At 40.0% G+C, this 17,919-nt stretch overlaps 1 protein-coding gene across 3 annotated transcripts in view; it reads left to right on the top strand.

The window, feature by feature from the left end:
- SLIT3 (slit guidance ligand 3) overlaps positions 1-17,919 on the top strand; it is a 967,014-nt gene that overhangs the window by 907,630 nt on the left and 41,465 nt on the right. For all 3 annotated transcript variants that reach the window (XM_086931418.1, XM_086931419.1, XM_086931420.1), the window contains 4 exons: positions 772-869; positions 2,885-3,024; positions 7,260-7,353; positions 16,029-16,166. In XM_086931418.1, coding sequence (XP_086787544.1) covers positions 772-869; positions 2,885-3,024; positions 7,260-7,353; positions 16,029-16,166 — 470 coding nt within the window. The remainder of the gene's footprint in view (positions 1-771; positions 870-2,884; positions 3,025-7,259; positions 7,354-16,028; positions 16,167-17,919) is intronic.

Raw genomic sequence — 17,919 nt, 5'->3', positions numbered from 1 at the left:
ATCCTTTGGAATGTAGTTCATATCATTTAATAGCCCTCCTCAACTGTGAATAAGATTTTCATGACAGTCATGGTGGGTTGACTTGGTAAAGTAATAGGAAAGTCTGTTCATGATGATCAGTTAGGACTCTTACATGGACGAGTATAAGCCACAAATATGTATCAGTAGAGAGAAGCCATAGAGAGGGCCTCAACAGAAAACAGCTCAATGCCGCCATTTTCTTAAATGCCGTAAAGGTGTCTGATCTGTTGAACTTGATATTTAATTTTTATGGGAGGCGATGGATAGTTTTGATATACCAGTCCAGTTTACAACATAAATTTGCAAGACAACATGTGAGCACGTCTGAGGCACTCTATGTGAATAGATTATTTCGGAGGAAATTTGAATTGCAAGATGTACTAGGCAGGTCTGCCCTCTTTCGATTACTTTATTTGCTCTATTAATTGAGACTCTATAAGTTATGATACGAGAGAGGGCAGTTATACTTCCATAAAAAACCTTTCAGAGGATTCTTAAACCTCCATTGCACTTGCATTCAATTGACCCTATTTGTTCCTACGCCTTTACCAAGGGGCTGAAAGTGCTGCAAATAACCTCTGTTATGCATATTGCTGAATTTATTGGAAATCAACCACAAGCCCTAATGTGTAAGCAGCTAAATAGCCTTTTGTGTGTATCCTTATTATATGACTGTGAACAATGAAAACATTCCATGGTACAGACACATGTAGTAGTTGCGATTACTCACTGCTGAACCTCTTTCCTCAGGGTCGAGATTGCGAAGTGCCCATTAATGCCTGCATTAAGAACCCCTGCCAGAGCGGTGGAACCTGTCACATCAGCGAGACGGATAAGGACGGATTCAGGTAGGCACTCGGCGAATTACATAAAAGAATGTTAATGCAGTAAAACGTGAAGTACCACTGGTCAGTGTACCTTTCAAAAATGTCTAAGCTTTTTTTAAAGCAGGTACGAGAGCAGCATAGTTCTGTGCGACAAAGGGGGGAATTGTCCATCCGGCTTACTGCTAGATTCCTGCTATCCATGAAACAGACTCACAAACCTCTATTTCAGAACAACAATGTTATGAAACGTTATCTTCAAAAATTACTCTCTGTGCTTTGAATCATGCAGGGATTTGGGGGGATCCGGGCTGTGCTCATAATGAACAGACTTGCTTTCAGTGGGGCGCAATTGCCCGGTGGACCCGACAGGGGGTAAAGTCTGTTCTCAGCCCTATAAGAAGCTCTGACTCTAGTCGTTCTTATGAACCTCTAGGGGAGCGAGCAGCAGGTTAAATTTAATCATATGCTGGGGCAGTCATTAAAAGAAAACAGGTCTTATTTAAAAAGAGTGACCACGTGCAGAGATGTGGGAAAAGGGTCTTGTGAGGAAGTGCCCCTCTCGCAGTTCAAGGTCGTCAGGAAAGGAACTAGATGTCAAAGGCATGTAATGAGAGGCCCCTCGGAGTCTAGGTTGTGGGGTCTGGGAAGAAAATTATGTCTTCCACATTCTCCATGGGAAAATACCTCAGTAAAATATTTGACTGCACAGTTCATGTACTCTTTCAAGCTGAGTTTCCACACCCTCAAATTCCAAGTTCAAGTATGTATTAGGGTTGAATACATAGCAATGCTGTCCGGTACTTTGTTGATCAAATTCTCTTGCTTATTGCTGCCTTGATCTTGGAAAAAGAAGAGCAAAATTAGTAATTTACAATCCTGCAAGTCTTACAGAAACACAACTAAAACAGATAAACAGATGTATAGTTAATGCATTCAGTGATCTATTATACAAGGTATTGAAGAGATATTAGCTCGTCAATACCATTTTGCACATGAGTTCATTATAATTTACAAAAATATTTTTACAAATTATGAAATCTTTATTTATGCTTTTCTTCAGAAGGCAGTTGTTATGACTATGGTCTCTGTAAAAATCTTCATTCTTATTATGTAATATTTGCCACTTACAAAATCCCATCCACAGCTCAATAAAGCACGGGTTAAGAGTGATTACATTATGAGAATCATTTCCTCCGAGCTAGGATGTAAAAAGTGCAGAGGATGGGTATGCTGCCCACTCATCCATCCATTTGAACCCAGCAGTCACCTTGACACTGAATGAAAACCTGCTGCTTGTGAGGAAAGTATAGAGTAGTGTATTTTTATTGGAAATTGCCTAAAGCCACATCTCCAGTGATAGTTGGGGCCCACTGGAATGAGCACATTCTCACAAAAGTACCCAATGGGGGTTCAGAAATATGGTCCAACGCCAGACTCAGATTTTTTGCTGGTCCTTGCACTGAAATCACCATAGTAACAGAATTGTATTCAGTGCCAGAATTGTGAGGGAACAAAACAATTGAGGCCCTCCTACCTCTCCACTGGTAGCTAAGGGTGGGGACTGCTGCAGGGGGAGTATTCCTGCAGGTGGATAACCCTGTGTCTGTGCTTGAGTTGGTTTAAAGGCCAGCCTAGATGGTGTCCACCACTGTGCATGGGGCTTCTGTTCTTTATTTAGGCCTCATTTTCAACTCTGCCTGATGAGAGAGAGTTTATACATGTCTGCTAACAGTTGCATTACTTTCCAAAAGACACAAGAAACACTTGTGAGGATCCATTCACCTTTGTTGTCCTTCAGTACAGCTACAATTGTGTTGACCTGACACTGATATAAGAAAAGTATCTTTTCATAACCTGTGCTCTATAGTGCGTTTTAGCTGTGTGATGGCAGATTTTGCCATTAGGAAAATGTACAAATCAGCTGAGCAGATGCTACACTTTATCAGCAATTGTGCGAGGGAAAAGCACCGTAGTCAACATAATGATATTGAAATGAGAGGTGAAGAAATGTATTTTCCTTGGTTCATCCCTTACAGTTGTTCCTGCCCTTTGGGATTTGAGGGGGAGAAATGTGAGATTAATCCAGATGACTGTGAAGATAATGACTGCGAAAATAATGCTACCTGCGTTGATGGGATCAACAACTATGTCTGTCTCTGCCCACCAAATTACACAGGCAAGTACTTGTATCAAGAAGCTCATAACACAATGATGAGTGCTATTGTTCCGATTATAAGATATTGTGTGAGCAACTATTGTCTAGGACTGCATGGCACAATGGAGATGAGTACTGTCTGGGCCAAACAGTATGACTGAGAGTACAGCTGCTCTAGACTGCATGGTATGAAGATTACATTTGACCGAAAGCACACAGTGGATTACCGGTGACCTTGTCATGTCATCGAATGCTAATTACTATTGCTATTCATCATATAGTACATATAGTGCAAATACACATTGCTTTTGTTGTAAACCATGTATGCCATAAGGGGAGGCTTCCTATACTTTTTTTTACACAATTGGCATTCATTAATGAGCTTCAAAGTCCTATAAAGTATAGTGATCCCTATCTGTTTAAGAAGAAACACTATATATGCATTGCACCACACATATATAATTAGAATAATTAGTCATCATTAGCTGGTCAGTATTCAGCTTTGAGTAGTTTCAAAATATGTATAGTAGGTTTCATTATGAAAGCCTTTGTGTTTTTTGTAGCCTTGTAGGTGAAGATTCTAACCTCATAACCACATTTGTGGTTACCCCTTTAAGTCAAGCCACATGGAATGCCACTACAAATCAACTGACATTGGGCCAGTTTCACAAAGCTGTTTTTCTGTGGGGACATTTGTCTGCCTCCAGTAAACCAATGATTAAGTCACATCTAAGTCTAAGAAGGACACATTTCCACAAACACAATTCACTCTGAGTAAGAGTGTTAGTGTTGTTTACATTTAGGGTCATATTCCTACATATCCATTTGTGGCATCTGACTACATTATTTGATTATTGTGGCCCTCAGCCTAGAACTCGGCTTTGAATCATGATGTGTGTTAAAACAGATGGGTGCACTGACCAGCTGCCTTTTTTGTGTAAGATGTCTTCAATCAGCATTGAATTGTATCTTATGGTTTTGTGTTGCATTGAAATTACATTTGAATATATAACCCTGATGAGGTTTTAAGGCACTTTGATTCACAGGTAGCTTGCTATGTTGTAGGTTCTACTTGTTTCGCAGGACGTGGGTTTTTAATGTGGTCTAGGTGGAAAGTGTTTTAATGTCATGCATGATGGCCAGAATGATCTTTTACTTTATCATCTCTTACTTAAATGTGTAGTTGAGTGAAGAGGAGTGAGATATAGAATGCGTACGCTTCATATCATAATGGTTTCTGTGTACAAAGGTGTGGGTTGTGCATGCGCAAGTGTTTTGCTGTTGCACACGAAGAACAGGTTTCATCTTCTGTTGTAGCTGTGATGGTGCAGGTTTGCATGAAATAACGCAGGGTAAGAGACTAGCTTTAGCAATCATTTCTGCCAACCTTGTGGTGGAGATTTGTTTTTATTTTTTGGGTAGATATTGTGCTCAGGCTTCTATTGTCTATGCCCTCCTTGAATAGAAGATTCGTTCAGTCTCTTTGATCTTTGAGGGAAGAGTGATGAATTATCAGCTAATGAATTGCAAGTGGTCTTGAAAGTTTCTCATCTTTGTTTTCTAGTCCAGTAGGGGAGATCTGAGTCTAGTTCTTGGGTGATTATTGAGATGTCTTTTGTCTTTGCCCTCTTTGCGTGGGAGATTGTGCAACCGCTTGGTTGGTTCAAATACGACCTTATCCATTGGGAAAGGCCTGGCCTTCACATCTTCCTGATTTACAAATAGTCCTGGATGTTTCTTGTCTTTGACCAAGTGAAGCCCATAATTTTAATACCTTGATTGAGAAGAATGTATTAAAGAGATGAACACCTTCCTATTAATTTGGATAAATAAAGTTTTATTTTTACTTAAGAGCCACTTTAAACAAAATAGGTTTAATTTACATTATTTTCATGCTATTTCTGCACTTTAAGGCAGTTCTGCCTCTTTAGCAGAGATCATGCAGTTTATTTTCTTTGAGAAACAAAAGCAGTTGAAAGGTATATATATTTTGGCAGAGCCCTGGGAAATAGTCCAACCTTAATTTCAGAGAAAACCTGCCAGTGGAGAAATACAAGCCACTTTTCACAGAATTATAGTGTGCAGTAAAGCTTTCAAAAGCCTGACTGACAGCCCACACAAATGTAACCTATGGTTTCGTGCCAATCATGGGGAAGACTCAAAGTTCCAGGCTGCAAATGAACAATTGATTGAATGTGTCTGAAGAATAGCAAGGGACAAGTGTTGAACTGTATCACCTGATTAAAGAAGTAGACAGGCAGATAGTGATCCGAGCCACCGCAGTATCTAGAAGATTCAATAGGTCAACACTCCATAGGAAACCCGTACATTCAATAGACTAAAGGCATCATGTAGAGTCTGGCGGATAGGATACTCTGATATGAGAGATAACCCATCGTGTCTAATGCAAATGCTATGGGCTATAATGCACTTTGAATACAGTGGATGGGCATTCCCCACGTTTGTGATAGAGCATCCTGTCTACAAACTCTAAAATAGGTCCTAAGACAATTACAGCTAAATAATTAAATACATGCATAGCAACACACTCGGAATTGAAGGCCAGCAGGATGAATGAGGTCCTGTATGTGTTCTCTTTACCTTCACTCCACAGGCAGTGTCTTATCCTGCTGGGACAAACCAGAACCAGAGTAGTTCTTGGACTCCCAGAGGGCCCTTCCTGTCAATGCTTTTTTTCAGGTCACTGACAAAGCACATTTACAAACAGTTGGAAATCAGAATCTGGAACAGCTTTTTTTCTGCGACTGGCGACCCAGGTAGCAATTCTAATTCGTCTTGAAAAAAATGTTCGGCCATTCCTGCTGTGAAATGCTGAAAACAATCATGTTCTGTGCGCTGCTGAAGCACATCCCTCACCTTCCTGCCTGATCACTCCCCTCGCGTTGAACTTTAGTTAGAAAAACTACACTAGAAACTCCTTTAAGCTTATTAGTCAGTGCAGTCTTTTCATGTATGTCGTTATCATATCAGTGCACAATTTTTTCTTGTAACCTATATTTCCTTACATTACAAGTTATGGTCACCAAATTTTTTAACAACGGTTCCTCCTAATGACTATGTATTATATAATTGAGACAAATACATCACAAAAGTAAGAAAGCATTAATGCGCAAACTTTTAAAAATAAACCGAACTCTTGTTGATAAAGTTGGTTACAATAATGTACTTGTATATAATCAATATTTTCTTTATCACTTTTGCACATTAAATTTTCTGCTATTAAATCATTCTTAAGGAGTTTGCCCTTTGTAAATTGCTTTACGTCTCTTTATTATTTGTATTTCATTATTCCATTTTGAGGTATCTATCACAACAAACAATATGGTATCTTTCCTATAAAATATAAAACTGGCACAACTGAAAAGGTGAATGTGGCAAAAGTTAATGTTCCTCTGTTATGAGATTAGCCATATTTATTATAATTATTACAAAGTTTGATTCCACTGATTTAAAATTAGCTTTTATATATTTTTTATTAAAAGTAGCATTTATGAGGATGATTCTGCTGTTTAATTTTTTATCTCAGTGGTTTATCCCCAGCAACGGAAGCACATCAACCCTATTTCCAAAGTGGTTTTAGTATTCAAACTAGTGACATTCGTATTGTCAGAAATGCAATAACAGTGAGCTATCTCATAAAGAAGTTTCTAGAACACTTCCTGATTTTGTGTAGACACTAATAATAGTTGTTTTCTTTTAACGCTTCTGACCACACTTCTGTTTTTTTTTTAAGTACAGTAAATGATAGCTGTTAATACAAAGAATTTACGGTACACAATTTCATAAATGTCAGCTCACTGCATGTGCTGATGCTAAATGTTCTGCTCATTGAGTTGAGATTGATAACAACACTATGTGGCCTGCTATTTCTTGCAGGTTAACAGTGTCTTTTTTAATCCAATCGAGCCTACATAGTCCTACTTTGTATAAATATTAGGACAGCTTCGCAGATGGTGTTTTGAAAATTGTCAATTAGTCAAAAATAAAAGGGGGGCCCACTTCAAATCCTCAAACACTGCATGAATGCAAACATTTTAATGTACTTTTTAATTGATTGTCAAAGTGACATAGAATAGGAAACAAATATTGCTTAAAATCACTAAAAAGTCATTTTCATTTGGATAGCTATTGATGTCATACAGCATTGGCTTTCCAAATTACAATTACAATTTGCACATAAACATTTCCATCTTGTGTCATTTTATTGCTAACCGCATTTGCTATATCCGCTTCAGGTGAGCTCTGCGATGAAGTGATTGACCACTGCGTTTTGGACCTTGATCCCTGCAAGTTCGAATCCAAATGTATCTCTGAAGACAAAGGATATAGGTAATTTCATACAATATCTACACATTTGAGATTAACTGGCACAAAGCACGAATGCAGATTTAGAGAAAAGATAGAAACGTGGATCACAAAGTAAAATAAGAAAGAGTGAAAGTGAGACATAAAGGAGGATTACTGAATTGTTGGATGGATTAACTAATTTTGAATGAAGGAACTGACATAATAAGCTATGGACCAGAAGGAATGATGATTTAGACAACATTATTTTTGTTAGGATTTTGATAGAATAAATAAAATCGAAAAGAACAATAGAAAGATAGGGGTAGAAGGAAGGAAAGACATAACAGAAATGAACGGTGTTCATCTTGCATCCAAAATAAGAGTGTGAGTCCCAGAAAAGGGTTATATTCAGCTTGAGCCAGAATTTCTGGGTCGAAAAATGTCTATTTCCACTCACCTGGAAAGATTTTCACTCACAATTTCCATCTGCTCTGAGCTGGAGGTATGTGCCCACAATAAATCGCTCTGTATGGTCCAATTGGGTTGGTAGATGGTGAATTCTAGGCACCAGGGATGGATGGGGGCTGGGCAGTGTCTGTGCTATTGGTTGTCTGTCCCAGAGCACCAGCAGCTCTGCAGGATGTAGATTCATACCTGGAAACGTAGGCCTGGTGTTCCCACTAATCTCAGGTGCAGGGACTTGGGGACCCTCAAAACTAGCCAGAGAAGTATACTATTCAACCGTGACAATCTTCTTCCACCCGTGGATACCGGTCCTGTGTCCCAGGTTTTTTCATCTTTATAACTAAACAAATACACATATACAGACACACACACACACTGTATGCATGTGATTCACACAATCATACATGGACACAAATTTGTGTGGGCAAGCAAGTTTGTATTTTGTGTGTGTGTGTTTGTGTTACTTGTGCATTTGCTATTATTCTAAATTGAATTATTACTTACAATCATTTTAGCCATTGTGCCTATGATTGTTTATGTACATAAGCAGCCCTGAAAAAACAACGTTCAGGTCTCCCTTAAATTAAATTAAAAATTACATTAAATATATTAACTGTTGCTTTCTGATGAGGAGCGATACAGACTTATCCTCATCCATCCATCCATCAGAGCCTTCCTTGTGAGGGAATACAGTTATTCAGTAGCACCTAGGAGAGAAAAGACCATCTCGATCAGACTTGGCCGATCTGAATGCCTGCTTTTTGGCAATTGCGAATTTAAGAAAATGCATTGTTCCTTCCCTCAAAGCTGAAAACACCGAAGCAATTATGAATGAGCTGTGAAGTATGAGTTCCTCTACGGACATCTGGAAGCAACTTTACCGATGTCTTTTTCCGCAGCAATGGGTTTTCCAGGGCATGTGTTAATGCAAGCCTGTGGCGTGGTATTTTGTTGGCAGAAACAGCTCCCTTCTAACTCATAGTGTCATTCCAGTAAGTGCTAGTTGAAATGGTTCACGCAATGGCCCGTACAGATGAAGTACAACGAAAAAGGAAGCTGACAGTGATGTTTCAGAAGACCATTACTTGAATTTAAAAAGTCAGGCTTTTGTTGATATATTTGTTTTTGGTATGATCAGCTACAGAGCGAGGTCAAGAGCACAGCAAAGTAATCTAGATACCGTAGGTCAGAGAAATTCACAACCCTAGGCTTTCTCAGTGCTTTTGTTTCATCAATGGTCCCTTAAGTGGATATTTGTTAATGGAAAATGCAGTAAGATAAAGGAGTAAATACAGCTTCAACAGAAGTCAAAGGATAGTGAGGCAGACAGGAAGACTGCGAAAGGTTTTGTTTGAACTACAATAAGAATGTGTTTGATTCCTAACTCCTCGTATAGCCTGCTCTTTTTGTTTTGAAGAGATGTTGTTCCTGTTCTACTGTTTTATTCACATTGCTGCAGCACTAAATGGTGACACTAAATATGCTGAGTGAACCGGATTGTTTTAGCAATCGACCTTTGGCCTTACTAAGTATACGTAGGCATTTGTGTTTATGTGTTTGCATTATTATGTACTGCAGATTGCCCACAATGTAGTTAAGTTAATAACTATCTATCGAAAAACAAAAACAATTTTTAAAAAAAAAATATAGAATTGTTTTTATTCCTCTTACTTGGGTTGCAACTTCTCAGTCACTGTTTTGCTTACTGCAGTAGTCTTAGATCCTTGCCTTATAGTCACATTTCCGACAGCCATGTTTATACTCCTCAGGATGCATCAATGTATCCCTGGGTAGACATGTTGAGTGACACAGGCATGCCCTCTGGAGGTTTTTTCAAGCATTTTGACAGTGTCAGAAGGGAATATGTTGTTTCAATCCTCCAAAATAAATCCATGAAGTTAACATAGGGTTACTGTCTTTAGTTAGCATGTAGTGTGATCTTTCGGTGACCATTGTTTCGTTGTACAAAGTCATATTTTGAAGGAAAGTTGTGAGTATTTTTAGTGGATCTCTTCCAGTGGTACGTTATCTTTCAGAGCTGTGTGGGTAGCCATATTTGCACTGCATGCAGTAACAACCTTATACTGGTTTATGATGACCAGGACTTAGTAGCTTACCTTCCGATTACTACTATCAGAAGCTCCTATAGATATGACAATGCAATACATGTTTCAGGTCTTCCAGCAAAATGACATAAAATACGTTTAATTTTCAGTCTATTATCTCATGGAAGGCCACTGTCTTGGATGGCATGTGATAATAATAATATTTATTGTATAGTTAGTAAAAACCATTACAAAATGTAAATGCAGCAATATTAAAACACACAAACATTTGCACTGCTGAGTGAGTAAAAAATGTTATAAAAATGAGAGCGTCTTTCGGGTTAATAAAGTAAATGTGTTCAGGGCTCAAGACTTCGCCAGTTTTTTTGCTTTTTCTCGAAATTGTCAATGAATTTGATTGCCCTGCAAATGAGTTGCGGATCTACTGAGCACAGGATTAGCATGATCGCAGACCGGCAGGTGCGTGTTCCATATTCCTTAAACTTGGTCTTCAACCAACTCCGACGTTCCTGGTTCAGGGCCGGGCAAATACAGATCAGGTGGATGAAGTCTTGTCTTCCTGCGCCACATAAACAGCATCCATCACGTTCTTGGGGCTTCCATTTTGGTAACTCGGCATTTGTTGGTAAGCTGCCCAGTCTTAAATTGAGGTATTTCCGTTTGATGAATGTCGAGAAAGCAAGGTCTAGGTAGGTTGCTGGTGCTAGTTTTTTATAAGATTGAATTGTCATCCAGGCGTGGGACCGATGACTAAAAGTTATTTTGTCATTTAGCAACGAATGCCTATTGGCAGCCTTTTTTGTCAACTGTTTAAAGGAAAGCACTGGAAGCTTGGATTCCCAAAGTGCAGCCAAGTTAGTTGATTCAAGTGATGATTTTAGGTACTTGGCATAGTACGAGTTGGGACTTTTGCTGATTGTTTCCCACATGGTACGGTACAGCGCAATTTCTTGATTCATCCACACATCGTACCAGAATTTTATGGTCTCGTACTTTTTCAGCAGGACTTGAGATTTCAAACCGAATTCGAGTCTGACTTGTGCGGGTGATGCATTCGTTGGTAACATAAATACACGCTTGTAGATTTTCATTTGGAGTTTGTCCAAGAGTTGTGCACTCTTGCCATGATGTAATATGCTCCCATAAGCTATTGTTGGAAGTAGCTTGGCTTTCATTATTGTTAGCAGGGGAGAGACCAGGGGGCCTCTGAGTTCGGACGCCAAGCTACTGAAAGCGTGCAATAGGACCATGCTCCTCTTTTCCATGCTGTTTAGATGCGTAGCAAAGTTAAGACGCTTGTCCAGTAGTATCCCGAGATAATTATAACTTTCAACCGCTTCCAGTTTGACATTGTCTATAGTGAAGGTTGGTTGCACTTTATGGCGTCGGGTTATGACCATAATCTTGGTTTTTGTACTGTTTATTGCTAGCAAATTCTGTTTGGTGTAGCGGGTCAATTCCTGTAATAGACGTTGCAGGCCTATTCTTGTCTGGCTTAGTAGGACCACATTGTCGGCATAGGATAGGTGTGTTATACAGAGATTACCTAGCCGCGGTGGGTGAGCATTGATTTGATCAAGGCTTGCTGTTAAGTCCGCCATGAATAAATTGAAAAGGTGTGGGGCCAGGACACAACCTTGCTTTAAGCCATCGAAGGTATTGATCTTCCGGGTTAGCCTCTGTCCATTGTCGATCTTTACCTGCATCCAGGTGTTACTATACAGGTCAATGATCGGCGTTGGGATTGAGTCTGGCAGGCCCTGCTGCTTCAATTTGGCCCATAGTAATGTCCTGTTGACACGGTCGAAGGCCGCCTTAAAGTCAACGAGGCAGGTATAAAGTTCCTGGTGGTTTTGTAGGCTTTTTTCACCAATTAAGCATAACGCCATTGCGTTTGCCATGGTGCCTGTTACTCGACGAAACCCTGTCTGGTTTAACGGGATTTTGCTGTGCATGTCCGACCATTGAGCTAGATCTGCTAGCACCAGAGATGTTTAGTATTTGGCTTCCGCATCGATCAGGGCTATTAAGTGGTAGTTAGTTGGATTTTTGCGGTCTCCGCCTTTGTAGATGGGGTTGATAATGGCACCCCTCCAGCTTTCCGGGACCCGACCTGAGTTGCTAATTGACCAAAACAGAATGTTGAATTTGCATGCCCAGAACTTGGGGTCCTCTTTGTAGATTGCCTGCGGAATGCCATTCGGCCCCGGCGCACTCTCTTGTTTGCCTTTCTTAATTATTTTTAGTATTCGGCAATCGTCGTCTGTCCATATTGATTGATCCATGTCTTCCTGGCCGATGATCGAGCCATTAGTGCTGGTAATAGTCGTTCTTTCCTGGTTCATAGCTCTTGGCATTTCAGATTCAGTTGTTGATGTTGTGATCTGGTTCGCCGTTAGGTTTATTGAGAATGTATCAACTATGTGTTTGGCCCAATCGCTTTCGGTGATTCATGTCATATTTACAGGTTGAGCTGCTCTGTTAATGGAGTTGACTTGTATCCAGAACGCCCTGGAGTCTGATTTTTTTATGTTGTGCAGCAATTTGACCCAGAAGTCGTTAGCTTTGTTCCTTTTTTCCATCCAAACCAGCTTCTTGTATTGCCTCCTTGTCGATCGGACTTCTTGCCAGATACTTGGGTTTGTCCTTAATCCTTGTGCCCGTCTTGTGAGCTTCTGAAGTTGTTTCCTCATAGACAGTGCTGTTTTTGTGAGTTTTATATCAGTCTTCCGATAGGTCTTCTTTTTTGCGTTGCTATTGGACCTTGGTAGCCTTTCCAGGAAGTCAGACCAGGTTTCTGAACATAAGTCCTTTTCTGCAGTTGTTTGTTTGAACAGTTTCTTAGCGTCTGACGCTATTTGTGGTAGGGTGATACTTGACCACCTTAACCGCTTCAGGTTGATTGTTGAGGTTATGCCTGGGATAGTTGGTGCCTTTACGTGCCTGGAGGGACTCAGTTTCATCTCGATGTGTTGCATTCAGTGATCGCTGTCTAATGAGCAGAGTATTTGGAATTTTTTTATTAGACTTAGCAGGGGTAGTGTAACTAATGTATAATCCAAGGTGGAGCTTGCATTGTGGCCTATAAAGGTAACGGCAGGGGGTTTGTCATGAAAGGTTCTTCCGTTTAATACCCGTAGGCCAAGGCGTTCAAAGTCCCACATCAGTTGCCTACCCACTTTGTCTGTCTTCTTAACAGGTATAATCTCCTGGGGTTCAACTTCCCACAGTTCGTTTGCTACAGAGATGTTGACCTCATCTTCTGGTGGATGTAGAAGGTTGATGTTAAAATCGCTCGTGACAATAATCTCCCAACTTGGATGTTCAAGGCGGGTGTTGGTTACTACATTGACTACACAGTCGAAGAGGTCCTTTTTAGCTGATTTTTTCGGGTGGGCGTATAAATTGATCAAGATGATTGTTCTGCCATTGTTTTTTGATGTGCTTTCCAGTTTAATAATTTGTATATCTGATGCTGATGTGGCCATTTGTGAGGCTCTGATCTTCAGTGCTGTGGATATATATATTGAAAGACCCCCCCTTGCGCGTCCGTAGCACTGGAGACGTGTCACGCTTTCATGGAAGCATACTCTTCCCGGTACATCGATTGGCTCCGTTGTCCACGTTTCTTGCAGTGCTATGATGTCATATTGGTCCCAGGTTACTGTTTTTCTACTATTGTTTAAGATGTTTTTAGCTCCTGCGATGTTCCAGGAGAGCAGCTTTATTAGTGTTCCTTTGCTCTCTTCCGCTTCCCAGTGGGTTCAATTGTCACTAGTGCCCAATGTCTGTCTCCAGTGATGATGTTATCTTCTCTTCTTTACACAGTGACAGTTATGGCGCTGTGTTTCATAAATATGTTAAAATGTCTGAGGGAGGAAATCACTGGCAGACAGTCGCGGCCCGTGGAGGGAGTTCCGTGGGGTGGAAAGGCGGGGCAGGGGAGGGGCAGGGTGGGGTGTAGTAAACACCGGAATATGGATGATTGGAGGTAAGATAACAATGAAATAAGTCAAATGAATTTCGTTGTGCGCCCTGCATCGCATTGCAAAATGACAGTGAGGCTTGATCTCAAAATGGTTCAGTCAAGTGACTCAAAGTCTGCTGCAACAACCATATATTTTGGCACTTCTGTCCCAGGGTTAATTCTAAGCCTTTGCTCCCGTCTTCAATGTGTCCAGGCCCTAAATTCCCAGGGACGATGCTTCCTTCATAAATGCTTCAACCATCTCTTCCCTGCTTATAGCTACAGGGCAGATTCACCAAGTAACATTTGTTTGTAAACAAAGCAAAAAAGTTTCCCAGCAAATTTCATTCTTTTACTCCTTTTAGAAATCCACAAAGGGATTCTAGCTTCTTGCAAATACATTTATCAGTGTGTATTTCTCCACCACCAGTGTGTACAAATCCACACTTGTAATTTCCATTAAAGAGCAGTCACGGCCCGCGCCGGGCGTTATACTGGGTCTATGACGTCAGGCAGGGGAGGGTCAGGGTGGGGGGTTGTAAATGCGGGATATGAACCATTAGAGGTAAGTACCGAAAAAAAAAAACGAACTTCGTTGCCCACGCTGCATTGCCAAATGTGATGCAGCGTGGGCAACGAAATTTGTTTTATTTTATTTTTTCGGTAATTACCTCTAATGAGCCATATCCTGCATTTTACAACCACCCACCCTGACCCTCCCCTGCCTGACATCACCGCCCCAGTATAACGCCTGGCACGGGCCGTGCCTGTTCAAGAGTGGAAAATGGGTGTTCCAAGGCACAGTTCAAAAATGTCAAATGTTTGGGAATATCCACTGACATGTACGGTTTATGCCATTGCCAACCTGTGAGCCAATCCCTTTCCACTCTTACGGTGGTCAGAGATTTATTCGAGGGCTTGAGTAACTCCTCTTCCAGAATGGAAAGCGGAAAAAAAATTCTCGAAAAGAAAAAACAAAGGTGTGCATTTTCACAGGGAGCTCCTGTGCCCCTTTGTACGCTGCGGCATTATAGATAACTCCATACAGGTGAATAAGAGTCCTTGGGAAAAGTCACATGACATTCCCACAAATATGCCTGGTAAACTATGCCTGGCATGTATTTGCAGGTGTACTTCTGGGAATATTTGTGAATCACAAAAAGTAGTAAATGTGGTCCTTTACATAGACTAAAATCTTTGAGACCAGATGTCCCACATTTCCTGTGAAATAAGCCCCTAAATGTTTATGCTCTGCAAGGAATTTTCCAAATTTCAGGCATAACCAGTACGTGTATGCACAGTTTAGTGGTCAGGGCCGACTTTAGGATGATGTGACTAGTTTGCCTGCAAGGGCACTCACCTCATGGGGGCTGTGTTTAGCAATAAAGTACGATATAAGTGCACCCGCTGCAGAGTTTCAGGCAGCAATAAAAATGTTATGATAACTCTTGTGATTAATGTTTCTGCTAATGAGAGAGAGATCGGAGTTTTGTCTAGTGACAGTTTTGACTCACCATAAAGTAGCACAAAGGGTTAATATCTCTGCTGCAGATAACAGATCTGTATTTTATGTGAATAGCTGAGTGGAATATTTAAAGCCAGCCTTTATCAGCTCTTTAAAACAAATGAAATGTATGGGAGAGAGGGGCTATAAAGAGATGAGGGGCACATTTGCCTGGGTGGGAGTGAGGGAATCCGAGGAGGAGATCATTAGGTGGATTGGGCACCAGAAAAGTTTGTTACAGCAGGCACCACTAGCTCTACAGCCGGCCCTGAGTATAGTAGTTGGGAGCTTATAATTACTCTAATTAACGTAAAATAATTATTAGCTACAATTGGATTAACATAGAAAGGGCCTTACATGTATGGACAGTTAATACATGATAAAACTGTGCTCTTGGTGGAACAGCAGAGGCATGCCTTTGTAACATTTCTCAGTTGGGAAGTTACAAATTACTCTGACTGGTTCTACTTATGACTGCTGGTTTCAGTAAGAAATATATCTTACTATGCTAACATAGAATCACACCTTTAATTGAGGCCAGAAATAAGGTACAGAAAAACAATATTCTCTGAATAAGGGGTCTCCCATGTTCTACTTAGAGCTTTATTTAAAATTGAAATGAAGGTTCTCAAATCTGCTAGAACAGAAAAACAAGCTAATTGACACTTGCTTCTTTGAGTCTGCATTATTTATGTTTCATGTATTATCTTCACAGGTGTGAGTGCTTGCCGGGATACAGCGGTAGACATTGCGACACTGACGATGATGACTGTGCAAGCCACAAGTGTCGCCATGGGGCACAGTGTGCCGATGCAGTGAATGGTTACACCTGTATCTGTCCCCAGGGTTTCAGGTGAGATATGCTATTGACAAATGCCAGACAATGCAGATACCTCTCTGTGTTCCATGGCCTACTCTGTCCAATTTATCCAAACATTAATACAGGGAGAATTATGCACCTTGAGGAAGTATGGAACATTGCTGAGCTGTAATACTCCTCGTGTAGGGTGGAACACATTAAGGCACTCACTCTACTTCTAATAAAAGAATGACATCTGTGTGTAACAAGGGGGTAAATTAACCTCATTTAAGTGTTGCGCAGCTTACCGTGATTCCATAGAGTGTCTGGAATATCGGTGTACCACCTGCCACGTATACAAAAACGAGAATTATTGTACCTAAACATGGTGTTTAAGGGCTAGAGGATCTAGTTTGGTCTAGTGATATAACACATATGTTTTCCTTGATGCCACCTACTCTTGTTTAAATCATGTTATCTCTCTGTTCCTGATATTTAACAGTTTTTGTGGATGCTGTACTGTCCCTGCTATGTCAAAGGATTCATTTTGCCAAAACTTTCAATAGAGTTTCTGAAAGAAATATCTAGAATTGTAATAGGATTAAAGTGGTGTGTTTTTAGTAGAGATGCATATATCAATGTCAACAATATGTGGGGTAATAACCTTCTCTGCTCAATGGTTAGCTTCAGAAAAATGTTACATTTTGGTAATTAAACATGGTAATTAATATGCACCTTCCAAGTTTCTCCTATTTAGCCTCAAACTATTACTGCCCCCTGCGTCTGTATCATTCTTTATGTGGCAGTCCATATTGTCCTTTGAACACTTTAGTGAAATGTCTTTTGTTGGGTATCCTGGAGAATGCTAGTCCAACTCTCTGTGTATGTGTTGGCCAGTCAAAACATCTATCATTCCGGCTTGTGGAAAATCCCTTTTATTAAATTTAAAAATTGCTAGTAAATGATTTTAGAAAACGAATGTCTACTGATATGTGTATGTGTTCAGAACTTCATCAATTATGAATCTACAGGAATGTCTAAGAAGCATTTATTTATCCATCTGTAGGTTTGCGAACCCATTGTTGCCCATAAGTATCAACAGTGTGAAAAGCCAATGAGTAAGAACTAGCCTTCTACTGGGTGTCCTTATAGTCAACAGCTTAAGCACCTCTTTAGGCTGGTTATCCTCGACAATTAGTGTAAATCCTCATGCTGATTTCTGTCTTAAGTTTCTTATACCTTCTTTTTTTATAAATAATGTCTATTTTTACTGATTTTTATATATAAATACAGACAGAAAATAATATGCTTTCTGTCTGTATTTATTTTTAAAAGTGGAATAATACAGAAAATTGCCCTCCTTGTGAGTGACTCTCCATGCTGTCCTTCAGGAATTTAAGGCCAACAGCTGAGCAGATAGAAAGAATGGGGAGTTAAAACAAAAACAGGTTGAGATTTCCTTAAATACAGGCATTAGTTAACATATATTTGCATATAATGTAATATTTAAATGTGGGTGTAGTGTTTTGTTATATTTGGCTGCTTAATTTGTTAAACCTTGACAGGCATCGAAGTATGAATGCATGTTTATCAGTTGAATGACTCCATTTATTCTCAAAACACAAAATAAATATGGATAAATGCAAATAAGATGGACAAAAAATAAATATGGATAAATACAGACGGAAATGTTAAAATAATAAATATCATGAAACCGGGGGCCTTATTTATAAATTAAATTAATGTTTTGTGACAAAAACCTTGGGAATAAACAGACCTCCAGGTCATTTAAGTATATTTAATGAAT

Source organism: Lissotriton vulgaris, chromosome 7 (genome assembly GCF_964263255.1).
Source record: "Lissotriton vulgaris chromosome 7, aLisVul1.2, whole genome shotgun sequence".
NCBI lineage: Eukaryota > Metazoa > Chordata > Amphibia > Caudata > Salamandridae > Lissotriton > Lissotriton vulgaris.
This window is presented reverse-complemented; position numbering and strand designations above follow the sequence as displayed.